The sequence below is a fragment of the Pelobates fuscus genome, chromosome 7 (genome assembly GCF_036172605.1).
Source record: "Pelobates fuscus isolate aPelFus1 chromosome 7, aPelFus1.pri, whole genome shotgun sequence".
In the NCBI taxonomy this organism is placed as follows: domain Eukaryota; kingdom Metazoa; phylum Chordata; class Amphibia; order Anura; family Pelobatidae; genus Pelobates; species Pelobates fuscus.
The window spans coordinates 96,843,375-96,861,512 of record NC_086323.1 but is presented as its reverse complement, the minus strand read 5'-3'; the positions used below and the strand labels follow the sequence as shown (position 1 = coordinate 96,861,512).

The 18,138-nt window shown below is 42.9% G+C and overlaps 1 protein-coding gene across 1 annotated transcript in view; it reads left to right on the top strand.

Annotated features, from left to right (window-relative positions):
* RAB7A (RAB7A, member RAS oncogene family) overlaps nucleotides 1-14,019 on the top strand; it is a 50,990-nt gene extending 36,971 nt beyond the window's left edge. Inside the window, exons 2-6 of the mRNA XM_063426240.1 lie at nucleotides 226-287; nucleotides 1,704-1,830; nucleotides 2,470-2,688; nucleotides 10,401-10,529; nucleotides 12,427-14,019. Of these exons, the coding sequence (XP_063282310.1) occupies nucleotides 235-287; nucleotides 1,704-1,830; nucleotides 2,470-2,688; nucleotides 10,401-10,529; nucleotides 12,427-12,519 (621 nt within the window). The 5' untranslated portion in view covers nucleotides 226-234 and the 3' untranslated portion in view covers nucleotides 12,520-14,019. The remainder of the gene's footprint in view (nucleotides 1-225; nucleotides 288-1,703; nucleotides 1,831-2,469; nucleotides 2,689-10,400; nucleotides 10,530-12,426) is intronic.
* Nucleotides 14,020-18,138: the final 4,119 nt, after the last annotated feature.

The following is an 18,138-nucleotide window of genomic DNA, read 5'->3' as shown; positions in this document are numbered from 1 at the left end:
TATTTGATGTGACCTGAAAGCCCTGTTTCTCCTGAACAAAATGATATATGATAAGTGTGGGTGCACTTAATATGAAAGAGGTGAATTTTATGCCTGAACAGACATAGCGCAAATTCAAGGTTTTGTTTACGTTTTGTTTTGATCACAAGTTGTACAATTGGCTCAGTCCTTAAGGGGTTAAATATAGTTTTGTTTTGTACCAAGCTATATATTTTTTTCTTTCAGTTTTGAAAGATGACATCCAGGAAGAAAGTGCTGCTCAAGGTCATCATCCTAGGTGATTCTGGGTAAGTGGCATAACACTTTCATTTTCTGATAGCCAATCATTAGATGAGCACTGAAGTTTCTGCTGTAAATATTTTTTAAACCAGCAGCAAATAGTAGTTATTAAATTGTACACTTAAAAATGACTGTCACCTCTTGTTTGGTTTTATCTACTCTGAACTTGCAAAGTATCCACCATAATTATAGATTAAATGCATGTCTACCTAAATTTTAAATTGTCGTTCTTATGAAATGTAAATTACATGTTCACTTTAATTGGGGAAAAAACTAAATAAAAATAACTTTTCTGTGCCCAGTTAAAATTTGCAGTTGACATCTGTAGCTGATGGCAACAAGACAGACACTAGAGGTTGGCTTAACCCCTAATGTAAGGGTTAAAACCTGAGGGACATTGCACCCAGACCACTTCATTGAGTGGTCTGGGTGACTATAGTGTGCCTTTAATAGCTGTGTTTTTGCAAAATAACTGTAGTTTAAGCTAATCTCCTCCCTCAGAGATATCTATGAACTAATGCTTTGTCTCTCTGTTCCACTTGTACAGTGTGCATCCATGTAAACGAATAGGCTTGTTCACAGCACATACCTGCGCAAAATGCACTCCCTTGCAATTTTATCACTTTTTTTTTTTTTTTTTACTCAGTTGTCGGCACTGATGAGGGAGAGAAGTTTGAGAGGTGCAGCATTTAGTTCTTGGAGTGTAGGGGGATGAATTCTCTGCTCGGTTTTCTCAGACATCACATACAGCTTTATTGCTGCCCTTGCTCTCTCACATTGTATCCTGGCTCACAGTAAAGCTGTAAAGTCATTTAAAATCTTTCATGTGTTGTGAGAATCCCTTAATCTTTCTCTCAAGCCTGAGCATAAAGGGGGCAGTGTGCATAAGTCACAGCTGCTCATCCCATTAAAAAATATTTTGCACTAATTTTTATTGTGTATAGCATTGAACTTGGGACTAATGGAAAACTTCAAATAAAATAACTACAGTCCACTATAGCGATTATTTTGCCATGTTTCGTGCTAAGATGTCAAACCTTTTTAACCCCTTACGGACACGTGACATGTCATGATTCCCTTTTATTCCAGAAGTTTGGTCCTTAAGGGGTTAAAATGAAAATGACCACTTTCCTGAGTCACGCCCGGTGCCCCCACTATATTTGGTCTTCTCCTGGAAATTCCAGATGTCACTTTAGAACAGGATCTCTATTATCCAATGATTGCAGTCCTACATTGCTCATGCTGTGCTGTAAAGTGACCCCGTTTCTTGCTTGGCAGGACCCAGATAGGCTTGTTATCTTACTATGGGATGGCACCTGGGCACTCCTAGTGCCATAAATTGAGTAAACTTCATTTTGAAGAAAAGGCAAACCATGCCATCTAGTTTAATGTCCCCTTCTAATATATTTTATTTCTTCCTCAAGAGTCGGCAAAACCTCTCTCATGAACCAGTATGTGAATAAGAAATTTACCAACCAGTACAAGGCAACCATAGGGGCAGACTTCCTCACCAAGGAGGTTATGGTGGATGATCGGCTGGTCACAATGCAGGTACGTTATTGAGGCCCCAACCTGTAAGGATCATTATAGATCCAGATCGAAGGCTTTACAATTTGTTTAATCATGTTTGAATAGAGCAGATTTTACAGTATTCTGGGAGCAGTAATGTTTCTTCATTAGAGCTTAGGATAAACAAAATCATATAGGGGATGTTGGCACATATAAGAAAAGTAATGGGCTTTTTAGCAATATATGCCACAGGTATTGGTCTTGTCTTAAATGCTACTAGCTCATTGGCAGTTTTTCTGTCCATATCCAGGAATTGAACCCAGTGTGGCAGTGTTTGTAAGCATGACCAGTGTCTCAAAATAATCCTTAAGGAGAAACTGTCCCTTCCAGTGAAGTGACCATTCCATGCTCCCTTTTAAGTAGCTTGTAGCAATGGTGATTTGCAAAAATCACGGCTATGTGGCATCCCTCAGCTCAGACATAGACATCCCCCCCCCCTCCAAGGTTAATACTTGAATTGTTGCATATGAACTTTCATATCATGGTAAGGCAGTGATCTCCATTGTCTTAAACATTCTATTACTGTATAGTTTTGATGGTGTCTGGTTTTTGCTGCAATGCTCTGGTGTTCTGATTGGGTTGTTTGCTTTTTTTTTTTTCTTTTCTCCTTGCATACTTTAGATATGGGACACGGCTGGACAGGAGCGGTTTCAGTCCCTTGGTGTGGCTTTCTACAGAGGGGCTGACTGCTGTGTGCTGGTTTTTGATGTGACTGCTCCAAACACCTTCAAAACGCTGGACAGTTGGAGGGATGAATTCCTCATCCAAGCAAGCCCACGAGACCCTGAAAACTTCCCCTTTGTTGTACTGGGAAATAAGATTGACCTTGAGAACAGACAAGTAATTATTTTAGTGCTTTTTACCATCTGGTCATCATTCTACATATTCTGAGCATGCAAGCATATGATTCTGAATATTGCTTTGTGTTTTATATTGAACAAAGGTGAAACGAAAAGCTAAATCCTATCCGTATAAGACCACGTTTTCTGGCTATTCCTCTGGGGTCGCATTTAGTCAGATTTTCATGGTGTGCTTACAGAAGAACTGACTTGCGTTTTAATGTAAAGGATCTGTTAAAATCCTTGATTTGACTGGATAGAGGGAGGTTGAGATCTACACCTAATTTTCTTTCTCTATTACACATATATTCTACCTTTCTGGTTTGCCATCGTGTGCAAATGGTGGTCTATGCAAGATCACACATCTATTTTTTTTTTATTTATTTTTTTTAACCTTACCCAAGATTTTTTTTTTTTTTTTTAAACAAAATCTTAACTTATTATGGCAATGCAGCCAGATGATGCTCAATATGGAGGAGTTTATGATTTTTGCCGTGTAAGAAGGCATGTATAAAATAGGAATTTCGACTTTGTCTTGCATACATCGTATACGCCAATGATGCTGCCACAGATGAAGTTACACATGCGTCAGGAAAAGCATTAAACTCCGTATGAGTGAGACTCTGCCACCATGACCACTTCAAATCACTGAAATTGTCATGGTGCTTGTAGTAACCTTTTAATTTCTGAGATTTCATCAGACCCGTCATGGGAATAGAAACATAGAATGTGACGGCAGATAAGAACCATTCGGCCCATCTAGTCTGCCCAGTTTTCTAAATACTTTCATTAGTCCCTGGCCTAATCTTATAATTAGGATAGCCTTGTGCCTATCCCACGCATGCTTAAACTCTTTTACTGTGTTAACCTCTACCACTTCAGCTGGAAGGCTATTCCATGCATCCACTACCCTCTCAGTAAAGTAATACTTCCTGGTATTATTTTTAAACCTTTGTCCCTCTAATATAAGACTGTCCTCTTGTGGTAGTTTTTCTTCTTTTAAATATAGTCTCCTCCTTTACTGTGTTGATTCCCTTTATGTATTTAAATGTTTCTATCATATCCCCCCTGTCTCGTCTTTCCTCCAAGCTATACATGTTAAGATCCTTTAACCTTTCCTGGTAAGTTTTATCCTGCAATCCATGAACCAGTTTAGTAGCCCTTCTTTGAACTGTCTCTAAGGTATCAATATCCTTCAGAAGATATGGTCTCCAGTACTGTGTACAGTACTCCAAGTGAGGTCTCACCAGTGTTCTGTACAATGGCACGAGCACTTCCCTCTTTCTACTGCTAATACCTCTCCCTATACAACCAAGCATTCTGCTAGCATTTCCTGCTGCTCTATTACATTGTCTGCCTACCTTTAAGTCATCAGAAATAATCACCCCTCTAAATCCCTTTCCTCAGATGTTGAGGTTAGGACTCTATCAAATATTCTGTACTCTGCCCTTGGGTTTTTACGTCCAAGATGCATTATCTTGCACTTATCCACATTAAATGTCAGTTGCCACAACTCTGACCATTTTTCTAGTTTACCTAAATCATTAGCCATTTGGCTTATCCCTCCTGGTACATCAACCCTGTTACATATCTTAGTATCATCAGCAAAAAGACATACCTTACCATCAAGACCTTCTGCAATATCACTAATAAAAATATTAAAGAGAATGGGTCAAAGTACATTCCCTGAGGTACCCCACTGGTGACAAGCCCAAGCTTTGAATATACTCCATTGACTACAACCCTCTGTTGCCTGTCACTCAGCCACTGCCTCACCCATTCAACAATATTGGAATCCAAACTCAAAGATTGCAGTTTATTGATAAGCCTACTATGTGCAACAGTGTCAAAAGCCTTAATGAAATCTAAGTAAGCAATGTCTACTGCACCACCCTGATCTGTAATTTTAGTTACCCAATCAAAAAAATCAATAAGATTAGTTTGGCATGATCTCCCTGAAGTAAACCCATGTTGTCTCTGATCTTGAAATCCATGTGTTTTTAGATGTTCAACAATCCTATCCTTTAACATGGTTTCCATCACTTTCCCCACTACTGAAGTAAGGCTTACTGGCCTATAGTTGCCCGACTCCTCCCTATTACCTTTCTTGTGAATGGGCACAACATTTGCTAACTTCCAATCTTCTGGGACTACTCCTGTTAACAATGATTGGTTAAATAAATCTGTTAATGGTTTTGCTAGTACACCACTAAGCTCTTTTAATAGCTTTGGGTGTATTCCATCAGGTCCCATTGACTTATTTGTCTTTACTTTTGACAGTTGAAATAGAACCTCTTCCTCTGTAAACTCATGTGTAATAAATGACTCATTTATCCTTTTTCTTAACTGAGGTCCCTCTCCTTCATTTTCATCTGTAAATACCGAACAAAAATATTCATTGAGGTAGTCAGCTAGACCTTTATCCTCTTCTACATACCTTCCTTCTTTTGTTTTTAATCTAACTAATCCTTGTTTTACTTTTCTTTTCTCATTTATGTATCTAAAAAAAGTTTTGTCCCCCTTTTTTACTGACTGTGCTATTTTCTCTTCTGTGTGTGATTTGGAAGCTCTTATAACTTGCTTAGCCTCTTTCTGCCTAATCTTAATGGTCATTCTGTCTTCCTCGCTCTGGGTTTTCTTATAATTACTAAATGCTAACTTTTTGTTTTTTAATATTTTGGCCACATCTGCGGAGTACCACAGTGGTTTCTTGAATTTTTTGCTTTTACTGACAAGCCTGATGCAATTTTCTGTTGCCTTCCGTAGTGCAACTTTTAAATCCCATTTCTCTTGGACTCCATTTAAATTGCTCCATTCTGATAATGACTCCTTTACACATATTCTAATTTTAGAAAAGTCTGTTTTTCTAAAGTCTAAAACTTTTGTTTTTGTGTGGTGTGACTCAGTCACTGTTCTTATATTAAACCACACTGACTGATGATCACTGGATCCTAAACTTTCACCTACAGTAAAATCTGATGCCAAATCTCCATTTGTTAATACTAAATCTAGTATGGCCTCTTTACGAGTTGGCTCCTCAATGACTTGTTTTAGAGACAATCCCAGTAGGGAGTTTAGGATATGTGTGCTCCTGGCACAAGTAGCTATTTTTGTTTTCCAATTCACATCAGGAAGATTAAAGTCGCCCATGATGATAACTTCCCCCTTCATTGTCATTTTAGCTATTTCATCAACTAGTAGATTATCTAACTCTTCAATTTGTCCTGGGGGCCTATAAATCACACCTACACGAGTTACTGTGTGATTACCAAATTCTAACGTAACCCAAACGGACTCTATGTTCGCCTCACTAACCTTTATTAGACTAGATTTTATGCTATCCTTCACATACAGGGCCACCCCTCCACCTTTCTTGCCTTCCCTGTCTTTTCTATATAAAGAGTACCCTGGTATTGCTATGTCCCAGTCATTTTTCTCATTATACCATGTCTCAGTAACAGCGACTAAATCTACACTATCAGTTGCCATTATTGCCACAAGTTCATGGATCTTATTCCCTAAACTGCGAGCATTTGTAGACATGACTCTAAGCTTAGAATTTTTTAACACACTTGCTACAGGCACATTCTGTCCTTGTTTTGGGGGACAATTGGATTGATGTTTTATCACCCTTTTGCCTCCCCCCTCCCCCTCCTAGTTTAAATACATCCTAGCAAAACCTCTGAACTGCTCACTGAGAACATTTGTTCCCTTTTGAGAAAGATGCAAACCATCTTTTTTGTACAGTTTATTTCCATTCCAAACAGAGCTACCATGAGCAATAAAGCCAAATCCTTGCTCCCGACACCATTCACCAAGCCACAAGTTAAAGTCCCTAATACGCATCCGCCTGTCATTCTGAGTGTTATGCACAGGCAGAACTTCTGAGAATGACAGTGTGGAAGCAACCTGCCGTATATCATTGGCAAAAACACTAAAAACTTCCTTAACCTCTGAAACCTCATTGCAAGCCAAGTCATTTGTCCCTAAATGGATAAGTACATCCAATTCCCCTTCCTGCTTTGCTTGCTTAACAATATTACAGATACGTCTCCTGTCTCTGTGAGCAGTAGCTCCGGGAAGACACCTCACAAGACCACCATTGTCCATCTCCACACCTCTTATGATGGAATCCCCCAACAACAACTGCTTTCTATTAGGCCTCACCATAGTCTTCAAGCCTCTCTGCACAACACCACTAGCCTCAGTGCCTCTCTGCACAACACCGCTAGCCTCAGTGCCTCTCTGCACAACACCGCTAGCCTCAGTGCCTCTCTGCACAACACCGCTAGCCTCAGTGCCTCTCTGCACAACACCGCTAGCCTCAGTGCCTCTCTGCACAACACCGCTAGCCTCAGTGCCTCTCTGCACAACACCGCTAGCCTCAGTGCCTCTCTGCACAACACCGCTAGCCTCAGTGCCTCTCTGCACAACACCGCTAGCCTCAGTGCCTCTCTGCACAACACCGCTAGCCTCAGTGCCTCTCTGCACAACACCGCTAGCCTCAGTGCCTCTCTGCACAACACCGCTAGCCTCAGTGCCTCTCTGCACAACACCGCTAGCCTCAGTGCCTCTCTGCACAACACCGCTAGCCTCAGTGCCTCTCTGCACAACACCGCTAGCCTCAGTGCCTCTCTGCACAACACCGCTAGCCTCAGTGCCTCTCTGCACAACACCGCTAGCCTCAGTGCCTCTCTGCACAACACCGCTAGCCTCAGTGCCTCTCTGCACAACACCGCTAGCCTCAGTGCCTCTCTGCACAACACCGCTAGCCTCAGTGCCTCTCTGCACAACACCGCTAGCCTCAGTGCCTCTCTGCACAACACCGCTAGCCTCAGTGCCTCTCTGCACAACACCGCTAGCCTCAGTGCCTCTCTGCACAACACCGCTAGCCTCAGTGCCTCTCTGCACAACACCGCTAGCCTCAGTGCCTCTCTGCACAACACCGCTAGCCTCAGTGCCTCTCTGCACAACACCGCTAGCCTCAGTGCCTCTCTGCACAACACCGCTAGCCTCAGTGCCTCTCTGCACAACACCGCTAGCCTCAGTGCCTCTCTGCACAACACCGCTAGCCTCAGTGCCTCTCTGCACAACACCGCTAGCCTCAGTGCCTCTCTGCACAACACCGCTAGCCTCAGTGCCTCTCTGCACAACACCGCTAGCCTCAGTGCCTCTCTGCACAACACCGCTAGCCTCAGTGCCTCTCTGCACAACACCGCTAGCCTCAGTGCCTCTCTGCACAACACCGCTAGCCTCAGTGCCTCTCTGCACAACACCGCTAGCCTCAGTGCCTCTCTGCACAACACCGCTAGCCTCAGTGCCTCTCTGCACAACACCGCTAGCCTCAGTGCCTCTCTGCACAACACCGCTAGCCTCAGTGCCTCTCTGCACAACACCGCTAGCCTCAGTGCCTCTCTGCACAACACCGCTAGCCTCAGTGCCTCTCTGCACAACACCGCTAGCCTCAGTGCCTCTCTGCACAACACCGCTAGCCTCAGTGCCTCTCTGCACAACACCGCTAGCCTCAGTGCCTCTCTGCACAACACCGCTAGCCTCAGTGCCTCTCTGCACAACACCGCTAGCCTCAGTGCCTCTCTGCACAACACCGCTAGCCTCAGTGCCTCTCTGCACAACACCGCTAGCCTCAGTGCCTCTCTGCACAACACCGCTAGCCTCAGTGCCTCTCTGCACAACACCGCTAGCCTCAGTGCCTCTCTGCACAACACCGCTAGCCTCAGTGCCTCTCTGCACAACACCGCTAGCCTCAGTGCCTCTCTGCACAACACCGCTAGCCTCAGTGCCTCTCTGCACAACACCGCTAGCCTCAGTGCCTCTCTGCACAACACCGCTAGCCTCAGTGCCTCTCTGCACAACACCGCTAGCCTCAGTGCCTCTCTGCACAACACCGCTAGCCTCAGTGCCTCTCTGCACAACACCGCTAGCCTCAGTGCCTCTCTGCACAACACCGCTAGCCTCAGTGCCTCTCTGCACAACACCGCTAGCCTCAGTGCCTCTCTGCACAACACCATTAAACTCTGAAAGTGCAGAAAATGAATTATGTAGAGCAACAGACTGTGCAATATGCCTTTTATCCACAACTCTAAGTCTACCAGATCCTACAGTGATCGATCTGCCATTCCTATTATGTCTCTGCGGCAGTGGCTTTGCAGCAGTTCCAGCCTGAGGTTGTTTACCAGATAATTTACAAATCTCAGACTTCAAAAATACAATCTCCTGCCGCAAGATAGAGAACTGTCTACAGATTAGACAACAACCAAACCTCCAAAAAGTGGAACGTGAAACAAATGCATAGCAACTATTACACTGAACTAAGTCTGCCATTCCAATGAGGTAAATAATTTAAATCAAACTAATCTTAACTTTTTATTTATCCTCCTGAATACCTCAGATTACCTCCAGAATATCTCCAACCACAAACACTAAGAAGCAACACTTAGATGAAGCAACCAAGTTATATTAGCCAAGCTAATGACAACAGCCCTTATATACTCCTAAAATCACCACCCACTAGGAATGTTTAACACCTGGGTAGGCCTCTGCTTATTTGCAAACAATAGCTAATTTAAACAGCAATCAATGATTAGAAGATCTATAAAATATCTGTTCCAGAAATATTTGTATAATTTCAAATGCTAAAACCAGTGGAGGCTCATCCATAGGGGCATCTTGGGCAAAATTAACTTTTTCTTTTTTTTGATCTTTAAATAAACTCCAATATGTGATACAAAATTTTACTACTGCAGTTAACTTGTTATTCACCACTGCTGGTACTAGGTAGAGTAGGGGGGAAAAAAAAGGAGTATTCAGATTTTTGGTGGTCTACTTCACCGTCATTGATTGCTTTGCAGCCCCCTGTTTGTCAATAGAGCTCATTAGGGTGCCAAATGGACGGGACAAAAATGGCCCTTGGGAAACGGGCCAGCCTACTAGCCTGCCTACTGAACTCTGATTGGCAGTTAGCACTAGGGGGTGGAGATGTCAAAACTCCACTTCCCCTGGTGCAGTTGAGGAAGAGGATAGCTGGCCATTGAGATATGTGACTCTGGTTCCCGCTATCCTGCTCCTCCTACAGCTCCCTCCGAACGCTAACTGCCCTGCCTCACACAGCCCACTCTTTCCCTGTGCAAGAGGCTTTCAGTGGCTACTAGCTGTGTTTCCAGAAAAGCAGGTACAAGCCGGTCATGCTCCGTTTTAATTTGCACCAATATCAACAGACTGCTGTAACATGAGGTGCCTGCCGGTGAACTGCCTCTCAAAGTTCTTCCCAGCTGACTCCCTCCGCTCTGCCTGCCAGGTCTTATTGAGACAGGTACCTGATGTGTAAAGAGAGCCTTAATAAGCTCTAAAGTCAGACACCATGAGAGGGATCTGGCCAGAGCGGAAGGAGAGATCAGCGGCAGGCACCTCATGTTACAGCCATGTCTGCTGCCATTAGTTCAAATTAAAACAGAGCATGAAGGGCTGGATCCCTCCCTTCTCTGTTATATGGGCAGGGCTACTTTGGAGTGGGTGTGTGAAATATATATATATTCTACTTTATTTCCTATATATGGTATTATCCACATATTGTGGAGATAGTGGTGCCATATTTTCCTATTCATGATTCCAAAATAGAGGGCTTGTCTGGCATCCAATCAACTTGAAATGTTACCATCGCCACTGGCTAAAACTCCCATTGTTATTCTCTTTTAGGTCACTACAAAGCGAGCACAGGTGTGGTGCCAAAGCAAAAATAATATCCCCTATTTTGAAACCAGTGCTAAGGAGGCTATAAACGTGGAACAGGCTTTTCAAACAATTGCACGAAACGCACTCAAACAGGTAATTGGTTACTATAGTGCCACCTGCTGGTGTAGCACTGTTTTCTGTTACTTCAGCCATGTTATTGTTCAGTTGCTACACAGTTTTCAGTGGGAATGGGATGTGTCTTTTTTTTTATTTTTCCAAAAGAAAAATGAGGTAATGGACATTGTTGTATAAAGAGCTGCAATGTGTCCTCCGTTCAACAGACCTTTAGCTGGAAAACGATGCTTGGGGTACATGCAGTGGCGTACACACAACCCATGGGGCCCCGGTGCGAAAACCGATCCGTGTGCCCCCCCGCGCACGCGCTTACTCTGCGCGGGCTGGGGCCGCAACACATGGCGGCGGGCACCTGGTCGCAGGGCTGCGACCCGTGCGACCGCGGTACGTACTCCAGTGCATGCATAAACACATAAACTTAAAGGACCACTACAGACACCCAAATCACAACAGCTCAATGAAGTGGTCTGGATGCCAGGTCTCTTTAGTTTTAACCCTGCAGCTGAAAACATAGCAGTTTCAGAGAAACTACTATGTTTCACTGAGGGTTAATCCAGCCTCTAGTGGCTGTCTCATTGACAGCCGCTAGAGGATTTTCTGCGATTCTCACTGTGAAAATCAGTGAGAAGACGCTGAACGTCCATAGGAAAGCATTGAGCAATGCTTTCCTATGGGCGGTTTGAATGCGCGCGTGGCTCTTGCCACGCATGCGCATTCGGAGCTGCGAGGCGGATCGGGGCGGAGAGATCCCCAGCGCCAAGGGAGTCCGGCGCTGGATAAAGGTAAGTGCTTAAGACACATGCACACACTCAGTGACAGACACACACTCAGTGACAGACACACACTCAGTGACAGACACACATACACACTCTTAACGCACGTTTTTTTTGTTTTTTAATCCCCCAGCCTCCTCACCTGTGGGAGAGCTGAGGGGATTCCCTGGGGTCCAGTGGTGTTGCTGGCCCTGGTGGCACCCGGCTGGCGGGCACGCGAGGGAGCACTCTCCCCTGAGTGCTTCCTCTTCAGCTCCCTCGCGCGCCGCGTACTAATGCCGGAGCCAGAAGATGACGTCATCTTCCGGTTTCAGTGCGGTGTGGAGGGAGCTAAAGAGGAAGCACTCAGGGGAGAATGCTCCCTCGGGTGCCACCAGGGCAAGCCTCGGGGGGGGGCCCTGAGGTGGCTGGCTCCTGGGCCCCCCCGGAGAAGAGACTGGCCCAGTGACATACATACCTGGGTCCCAGGGCGGCCGGGCCCCCTGGTGGGCCGGGCCCGGTCGCAACCGCGACCCCGGTATGTACGCCCCTGGGTGCATGGCTGTTTTGCGAGCGCTAGGTTTAAGAAGCGCATACATGTGCTGTGTTCACATACTCCATATTCCTACCAAAGAAAAGGCTGTTCAACTCTTTGAACTATGCAAAATGATATAGGGTTTGACAGGTTTCCATTTTAGGCAACTTTCATAGCAGGAGGAGAAAGGCAAGAACTATTTTGACACAAAGATGCTGGACATCCTTTTATTTTGTAGCATCACACATATACAACTTTTCTATTTCATTTTACAGTGCATTAATCCACACTTCAGAACTGGAAGACTAATTTATGCTTTTATATCTGTAATAAAGAAGCCTGTAGAGAAACGGTTTGTTCAATGGAGGTCAGAAAGTTGCAAATCTCAAGTGACAAAAATGTGATTCCAAGGACCCAGTACTAAACACAGCATTTATTTCTTAAAATCCATTGTCAAACTTTGCAAAGTACAAAACTAGTAGTTTTTTATTTCTTTTTATAATTTGGTTAAGTTTTGAAATCTACAAAAAAATAGGTAATTTAGTAATGTAGAATAAAGAGAATTTATAAAAGGAAAAGTATTTTTGTTCTTGGTGTCTCATTTGTTCTATTATTTCTTCTCTTGCAGGAAACAGAGGTGGAGTTGTACAACGAATTCCCTGAGCCTATTAAACTGGATAACAACGGCTCAAAGGCCACTGCAGAGAGCTGCAGCTGCTGAGACAGGGAAGGGCAAACATGGCGTCCTTCACTAACCGATATCACACTTAGGCCTTCGAACACAAGACCCCATTCCCTCCCTGCCCAGAGTGTAAAGGATAAATATTAATCGACTGCACCCTCTCCAGCTCCCAGACACCGGTCCAAGTGGTAACCAACACCTGTATCATAAGCGGAACACATCCCACGTCCTCGTGGACTATACATCTATGTTGGTTTAACCCTTATGTTGTCAGGTGGTCTGCAATATGTATAGCATTGCTCCCCTCTTGGGTGCAAAGTGGTTTGACTTTAACAACCTACTGTGTTTGTTTAAAAATAAGTTAATTATTTTTTGTTTCTGTCTTGTGGAGAGAGACCGGAAAACAGATATATATTTTTTTTTTTCTATTTTGTTTTGTTCTTTTCCTTTTTACAGTTGTGCGTGTATGTATAATTAACATATTACATGATCTAAAAATAAATAAACCTTTTAATCATTCTACGCCCTAATTTGAAGGCTGTGACCAGTAAGGTTTCATATCCCATACTCCTTTGCAAGCTCAGCACCCAGTCCCCATTAGGTTTTTGAGTTTTGTATGTATCTGTTTAACGCTTTTGTTACTTTTTAACTAATCAGAAATTTTTACAGAATCCATTTATTATGTATCGCTTGTTTAGGAGAAGAATCATATAGAACATGTTAATATATGCAACCAATTAAAAAAAAAAAAAAAACACAAAAAAACTATGTATAAATTAGTGTAAGAATCGATACTTTTGTTGATTTACTTAATTATTGAAGCACAGGTATTTAGCCAGTAAACTATGGACATGGTAATATTGCTCAGCCTGCAAATGTTGAGAAAACAGGTAGAAACTTCTGTTGTCACTCGTAGGAGCAGATTTTGAAGTCTTGAATATGAAGTCTCTTAATTGGCTGCTACCTGTTCATTTCACTATTTGAGCTGTCTGTCTTGTTTATCTTATCTCTTTCTTAACTGCAATTATATCTGTAATAGTGATGTGCATATTGGACATGATATTTTTGGTTAAGTGCAGGTATTATGTCATCTTGTTTCTCACCCCTCTTTTCTTTTTCTTTTTTTTAATATATCATGTCGGCAGTCTGCAAGGGAGCGTTACTGCACTCTGAGTCTGGGATAATTTGGCAGTTATTCTAGAGAGATTTTCCTTGCTTGGGGTGTAAAAAAAGAGAAAAAAAAATTTCCTCCCATATTTCACTGGCAGATAATGTACTCTGAGACTCTTCTCCTCTCCTCCCTCACCACTGTGCTGCGGATCAGACTATTGGTATGAAACCCTTGGCAGTTTAGCTACCCTCTGTCTCTGTTGTTGCATTTGTAGCTTGCTTTCATATGGAAATTCTACCTTTTTGTTTTTTATTTTAATTTTTTTTTATTTTAATTTTTTTTTCCCAGCAGCCTACATAATATTGTGTAGGTTTGGTTCTTCTGTAAAGATGAAAATAATGCCAATAAACTTAACAAGAAAAATTAAATATATGTGTTGTTTCATATATTTTACTGCTGCAGGAAAAGGCTTGCAGTCTATCATATTAGAATACCCAATTTATTGTATAGGTTCGTGTGGGTTTTGTTTTGTTTTTTTTCGCCCACCCTAATTTGTCTCAATCTTTTGTGACAAATTGATTTTGGTAAGTTTTTCTCTGAACATAACAAACGAGGCTTGCAAAGAGTCAAAAATATCAAGTATACTTCGGAAGAAGTTGCATTGATGAATCTTTGGTTCCAATCATTTTGGTGAATAACCCTGCTAATGAAACAGCTCATTTATTATCTAGCCATTATACATAGCTTGATCCTCAGTCATGGAGTTTAAATTATGAGAGCCCCTTGCCACAATATCATGTTTCTCTTGATACCAGTCATGGCAGGAAAGGGGCTCCAGACTGCATTACTAGGTATTCATTTCGAAGATGCTTGTTATATATATTGTGCTTAAATATAAATTGACTTTTCAGTAGCCATTGACAATTAAAAATTCACCCCTTGGTTAGTTATGGGACTCTCCAGGTTTGCAGTGGTGAGTTTTAGGCCTGTAGCCCTACATGTGCTTGTGTATTTATATAAACTTGCTCACCTAGAAAGGCAGAGAAATTCTTTAGAAACTACATATAAAAGCAAATAAGTGTCGCTGAATTCTTACTCTGCCTATTACTCTGCTTGGAAATGAAACCACAGATCACCAGAACAAAAATAACGTATTTCTACATTAAAAGGGACCGAAACTGTTGTTATAGCAATGCTATTTTTTTAAATATTGCATATCTTCTCTAATGCAGAGCAGTGACTTTTTTTTTTACTCTTGTTGCACAGTGTATGGTGTCTAGCTGCACATACTATCTACAGTGCTTGCTACAGATGCAGGAAAACAGGTTTATTATACAGATGAAGCAGTTAAAGGGGGATGTGTTTTTTGTGTTTATTTTTGTTGTTTTAAATACACTGCAAAATTTGTTTAACTCCACTCTTGGGTGTCTGTTTTGTACTCCTAGTAAACATCAGGAAGAAAATTTAAATTATGTATTGGGGAGCCTTATATGTTGGTCAAATATTGCCTGTATAGGCATTTAGAATGATGGCTGACACTCCTGAAGAGATATAGATATAGATATATATCAGACTCATGTCTGATTTTTATTATTAAACCTGCACACAGTCCTTTTGTCCACGTACTAGCAACTCTGCTCAGTGCTTGTATTGGGCTTCTATAACTCATGTAAAGTAATCTTCACAGTGTTTGTATGGACCAGAGGTCAGAACATGGGCATTTACATCAGCAGTACCAGAATTCACGGTCTTCTCATTTCTGACAGCCTTGCAGAATTGGGGGGGAAAAAACCTTTCCCATCATCTTTTTCCCTGTTACACAGGGCCAGATAAGTATGACAAAGGCCACTGTGGAATTCCACAGGGTTATTCACTAAAGTAATTGTTGGGAACTTAGTGAATTTAAAACTTAAGGCCAGAATAGACAAACTAGAAATATAAGTCTGCTATCCTTCCAGCTTGGCTACTTTGGCCTTAAATTTTTAATCCACTTTAAGTTCCTGACAGTGAGTTGACATGTAAAGGTACCTTTCCAATTTAATGTGTTTTCATCCATTCGGGTCCACTTCGCTTTTAAGGTCACAGAAGTTGTTGGCCTTCTCCTTTGACTCTAATCCCTGGTTATCTGCTTTCTGCTGACATAACAGATATTCAGACTTTTTTTTTCTTCACATACTGATGACTCTAAGCACAAGATTCTTTCTGTGGGTAAATCGGTGTTTGGGGCTTTAAAGCCCTTTTACACTATATGGATCCTTTGTTGGTTTAAACTTCAGCAGATGCTTTCTCTTCATTAAATGAGTACAATCTCTGCTCTAGAAGATGTTCCTTTCCATTTTTGGTTTAACAAACAAGATTTAATCATGCTTATCCCATTGATTCTTTTAAATCAACCTGTTTTTGTTTCCACCGTTCAGATGGACCATGTCTACTGTAGACTTGGAGAACCATTGTTTCTCTGTAGGGTAGTTCCACCGTTCAAGACCATGTGGCATTGTTTCACTGTTACTTAAAATATGTACCTTGTCTAATACACTCACCAACATTTGTTAGCCATATTTCTTCAGCACAGGTCATCCTGTACTTTTATTTATTATAAAAGTCCTGCCATCCAGATTACGTTTATTAGGCTTTTAATATGTTATTTATATAGCGCCATCAAATTCCGCAGCGCTTTACAATGGGTGGACGTACAGACATGTAGTTGTAACCAGACAAGTTGGACACACAGGAACAGAGGGGTTAAGGGCCCTGCTCAATAAACATACTTGCTAGAGGGAGTGGGGTAAAATTACACAAAAAGATAAGGATAGTATTAGACTAGTGACAGTTGCAGAAGAGGAATCAGTTGGGAGATATTAACAGTTTAATTGATACACTTTTATGAAGTGGGTTTTTAACGATTTTTTGAAGTGGAGACTGGGTGAGCATCTAACGGAGGAGGGAAGCGAGTTCCACAAGAACGGTGCAGCCCTCGAGAAATCTTGAAGGCGAGCATCAGAGGTGGGAGTACGGACTGAAGATAGACGTAAGTCTTCAGCAGATCGTAAGGGCCTAGACGGGACATACTTGTGTATAAGGGAGGATAGATAGGTGGGAGCAGCATTATGTAGCGATTTGAAAGCAAGTTCCAGAATTTTAAACTGAGCTCTATATTTTATAGGAAGCCAATGTAGGGACTGACAGAAGGGTGAGGCATGGGAGGTGTGGGCGGACAGGAATATGAGGCTCGCCGCCGCATTCATTATGGACTGTAATGGCGCAAGTTGGGAGCACGTAAGACCACTGGGAAGCGGATTACAGTAGTCGAGGCGAGAAACGACAGTGGAATGGACCAACACCTTAGTCGCATCTGGCGTTAAGTAGGGGCGGATGCGCACAATGTTTTTGAGATGGAAATGACAGGATTTGGCGATAGATTGAACATGAGGCTTGAAGGAGAGGTCGGAGTCAAAGAGAAAACCTAAGCAGCGAGCCTGCGTGGTGGCGCTGATGGTAGCACCGTTGACTTGGAGGGAGACAGACACAGGAGTAACAACACTTGAGGGAGGAAAGACCAGAATTTCAGTTTTGGTCAAGTTTAGTTTAAGGAAGTGGGCAGCCATCCAGTTAGAAATAGCAGAGAGGCAGTCATAGACACTAGTCAAGAGGGATGGGGAGAGGACAGGTAGATTTGCGTGTCATCTGCATAGAAATGATATTGGAAGACAAAGGAGCTAATGAGTTTACCAAGGGAGGCAGTATAGATGGAGAACAGTAGGGGACCAAGGACTGAACCTTGGGGGACACCAACAGAGAGGAGTTGGGGAGAAAAGCAGAGCCAGAGACAGAAACACTAAAAGTGCGCTCGGAGAGGTAGGAGGAGCACCAGGAGAGAGCAATATCTTGTAAACCGATATTGCGGAGAATGAGAAGAAGCTGTTGATGATCAACAGTGTCAAAAGCTGCAGATAGGTCAAGAAGAATTAGGATAGAGTAGTGACTACGAGATTTTGCAGCGAGTAGATAATTGGATACTTTGGTCAGTGCCGTTTCCACAGAGTGCTTAGCGCGGAAACCAGACTGAAGCGGGTCTAGCAGAGAGTTTTTCAGCTTGTGCTGCTATTTTTCGTGTGAGATTGAAAATGCACTGCATTGTATGGAGAGAGAGACAGGGCTAGGAAGCTACATCTATCCCTGCTTCTCTCTGCTGACTGAAACCGCAGGGGAGCAGCACATGCAGCCAGAGACAGCCTACAGATCAGGTAAGTGAGGCAAGTGGGGGGCAGCCTATAGATTAGGGTAGTGAGGCATGGGGGGCAGCCTATAGATAAGGGAAGTGAGGTATGGGGGGCAGCCTATAGATCAGGGAAGTGAGGCATAGGGGGCAGCCTATAGATTAGGGAAGTGAGGCATGGGGGGCAGCCTATAGATTAGGGAAGTGAGGCATGGGGGGCAGCCTATAGATTAGGGAAGTGAGGCATGGGGGGGCAGCCTATAGATTAGGGAAGTGAGGCATGGGGGGCAGCCTATAGATTAGGGAAGTGAGGCATGGGGGGGCAGCCTAT